Source organism: Echinops telfairi, unplaced genomic scaffold, assembly GCF_000313985.2.
Source record: "Echinops telfairi isolate 266 unplaced genomic scaffold, ASM31398v2 ScPeMD7_25;HRSCAF=90, whole genome shotgun sequence".
Taxonomy (NCBI): Eukaryota; Metazoa; Chordata; class Mammalia; order Afrosoricida; family Tenrecidae; genus Echinops; species Echinops telfairi.
The window spans coordinates 1,493,501-1,497,014 of record NW_022103922.1 but is presented as its reverse complement, the minus strand read 5'-3'; the positions used below and the strand labels follow the sequence as shown (position 1 = coordinate 1,497,014).

Below are 3,514 nucleotides of genomic sequence, written 5' to 3'. Positions count from 1 at the left end.
GACCATGGGTCAATAGTTCTCTCTTAGCTGGCTCCTAGCAGGCATCTGAGGTCCCAGACGCTGCTCACCAGGAATTGTGCCAGGTGACCAAACTGCCCCGGAAGCAGGGAGGTCGCAGGCCTGCGGGCGCAGGGTCACGTGGATCCAGTGCCGGTGGGAACATGGCCCGGCACCGACAGTTCTCAGAGCCGGGGTGGCCTACGTGGGGCCATCTCTGGAGGCAGGCACAGAGTCCCAGCAAGCAGGAAGGGGTGAAGGGGCAGAGAGAGGGCATGACATGCCCAGGACCTCTCATTAAAAAGCCACGCCTCCCAGGATGCCTCATCAGGCCGTGACCTGGATGGCAGGTCCAACTCCGCTCCTACACAAATACCAGTGGGCATGACACCTAGCTGCCACAACCGTCTCGCCAGTAGTGTTTGCCAACCCTAACTGAGGGCACGGACCCTCCTCCGGCCTTCCACGCGTGGGTGTGAGGTCGCCACGCACACTGCGGCTGGGCCAGGCCTCCCTGAGTCTTGGCTTTTCGTTACTAGAGACCTTTTGCCGGGGAGTTTCCCAGCGGGGCCACAGTCCCTCTTCCTGCCCTCCCCTCCCTGGGCATGGGCCGAGGACCCTAGTGGAACGGAAATGGTGGCCTCCTCCACCTTTGCTCTCCTTGCCGCACTGCTGCCTGTCGGGCACATTGGGGGCGAGGGGAGGGGGCAGGGCCATCTGTGCTGTGCCCCTCGTTATCTGCCGCACAGATAGATGCACGTGTGCTCCGGGGTGCTTCAGAAATGGGGGGGTGTGATGCTTCTCTTTCAACCCCCAGCCCTGGTGATCCTAAGCAACCACGTATTTCGGCAGTGGCGTGGTGACAGTGGCGTGGTGACAGTGGCTTTACCAAGGCAGGGATGTCTTATTTCAACCCACAGTCTTCCTTTCTTAGCAGTCCCTCGGCTGCCCATCACCCACACTCAGGGTGACCGGCCCCGCTGTTTTCAGGGCAGGACAGACAGAACACCCCCCTGGCCTGTGTTTAGGTGAGTGCTGCCCGACCCTGTGCAGCTGGCCACCTGCCCTCTGCCCCCCTCTCTGCAGCTTCTGCCTGTGCCTGAACAAAGCCTTCAGCCACCCCAAGTCTCGCGATGGCAGCGCCCTGCTGCTGTCCGACGGCACCCCCCTGCGCCCCTGGCAACACCCAGAACTGTCCGTGAGCTGCCCGCCCCCACACCTGTGCACCTACCTGGACCATGAGGAGGATGAGGACCTGCACGAGGCCCGCCCCCTGCACTTCCAGTACAAGCAGGCCCGGCTGCAGGCCCTGGAGGCCACGGCCAATGTCCTGAAGCAGCGGGTGGACATGCTGACCCAAAGGCTGCAGAGTCCCATAGCTCTAGATCCACTCCAGGACCCGGCCCTTGGCAGCCTGCCCTCGTCCCTGCTGCCCAGTCCAGAACCTGCCGAGGCCACACTCATAGCCCCAGCCTTGTCCGGCCTCTGGGCACCCAGCGCAGGGGAGGAGGCACCAGTCTCTTCCCCCTGCCTGTCGGACAGTGAGGTGCTGCCCCCGAGCTTTGGCTGGGAGTGGCAGCAGGCGGGCCCATGGAACCCAGGCAGGAGCACGATCCAAGGTAGGTAGCGGGGGGTGGGGTGGGGACGTCCCCTGGGCTAGGGGCTCTCATTTTCCTGACATAGGAGCCCTGGTGGCATCGTGGTGAGAGGTTGGGCTGCTCACCACAAGGTCAGCAGTTCGAAACCACCAGTCGCTCTGTGGGAGGAAGACAGGGCTGTCTGCTCCCACAAACAGTCTCCGTCTCGGACACCCTCGGGGACAGTTCTGCCCTATCCTGTAGGGTCACTGTGATCTGGCATCGGCTCGAGGGAGTGAGGTGCCCATTGGTGATGAGGACTCATGCCCCGGCTGGCCTCCCGGGCCCCCGCTTTCCTCTCCTGAAAGGGGCCATCATGACAGCGTGGCGGCCACTGCTGACCAAAGGGTGGGTTCCCCCGCCCGCCCAGAGGTGCTGAAAAGAAATATATGTAGGGAGCAGGCTTTAGAGAATGCTGCGGGGTGCATTCTGCCCTGGGCCCCGGAGTCTGAGTTGCTCAGAAGTGGGGAGGAAACTCCAAACACCACCCTCACAAGAACCAGAGCCAATGTGCTGGCCCAAATGCTGAAGTATCCTGGACCCTGGACTCCCTCCAGGACTGCCCCCGGCTTGTCCTGGGCACGTGGTCCTGGTGGCCCCGTCTGGAGAGGAAATCTGGACTAGCCTTGGGCACAAGCCCTCATTGTATTCTGGACACCTCGCTGCCCTGGACACTTTGCTGCCATAGAGCCCATGCAGGGTCATGGCGACCCTAGGGGCAGGGTAGAGCTGCCCCGTGGGCTTCCGGGACTGGTGGTTTCAAACTGCTGACCTTGCAGTGAGCAGCCCCCCCACCGAACCACGATGCCAACAGGGCTCCTAAGGGGGGAGGGGCACTGCTATGCCCATAGCCCCAGCAGGGGTCCCCGCAAGCCCCTGCCCTCCCTCATCTCAGCAAGAACACTCAGGGTGCCCTGATCTGCAGGGCTCGTGGGTCACAGATCTGCTTCAACGCTGGAGCAGAGGCTACCTGGCGCCGCGGGCTCTTTCCATCGCCTGAGTGCCCTCCTGGACAGGTGAGTTAGCCTGTGGGCTCCTTCCATCGTCTGAGTGCCCTCCTGGGCAGGTGAATCGGCCCGCTCCCCCTGCCTGGCCCACGACCCAGCTCCTGGTGATCCTGAGTCACAGGGTGGCTCCCAGGCACCCCCGGGGCCGGGCTGTGTCCGACTGACCCCCGGGGTGAGCGGGCACCCTGGAGTGTCCTAGGGTGCTGCTTTGCATTGCTGGGCTCTGAAGCTGGGGCCAGCACGGGGTGCCTCGTCTTGCTGCTGGATTTAGTTGTGTGCAGACGGCTGGAGGGTGCCTTGGGCTCCCCTCCCCTGCCCTGGTGGCACAGGGGTTAAGTGCTTGATGGTGAACGGAAAGGTGGGCACTTGGAACCCACCAGCTTGCCAAGGGTCAAAGGCGTGGCCATCTGTGAAGACTAGCCACGAAGGCCCCCAGGGGTCTCCCCGAGTCCCAACCCACGTGACAGCCTGCCCTGCTGGTCACCCCCAGGGGCGCACACTCACCCTGCCTCTTCCTGGCGCCTGCCTGGACCTCATGGGGTGTGGGCTTGGCTGGTCTTAGCCCCTGGTCCTCTGGGGTCCTGTCCCTGACCCCTCGACACACAGACCTCCGCGTCTGTGCTGGTGAACTGGCTTGCAGTGGTCAGCAGGGGGCGGCATGGGCTGGCTGCTGGTTCTTCTTGCTAGGAGCCCTGGGAGTGGCTGATCTGGGGATGCCAGGCCCCCAGGGGTATAAGCAGACCCCCCCCCCCACGGCCAGGGGGGCTGACCAAGCAGATGGGCGCGGCCAGGCCGGCTAAAGGGCCAGGCTGGCGCGCCAGCTGCAGGAGGGCAGGGAAGGTAGGTCTGCCAGCCTCTCCTGGCGGGGACAAC

General features: G+C 63.9%; 1 protein-coding gene across 1 annotated transcript in view; it reads left to right on the top strand.

The window, feature by feature from the left end:
- CCDC187 (coiled-coil domain containing 187) overlaps positions 1 to 3,514 on the top strand; it is a 39,221-nt gene that overhangs the window by 8,635 nt on the left and 27,072 nt on the right. Inside the window, exon 7 of the mRNA XM_045289352.1 lies at positions 1,084 to 1,616. Coding sequence (XP_045145287.1) covers positions 1,084 to 1,616 — 533 coding nt within the window. The remainder of the gene's footprint in view (positions 1 to 1,083; positions 1,617 to 3,514) is intronic.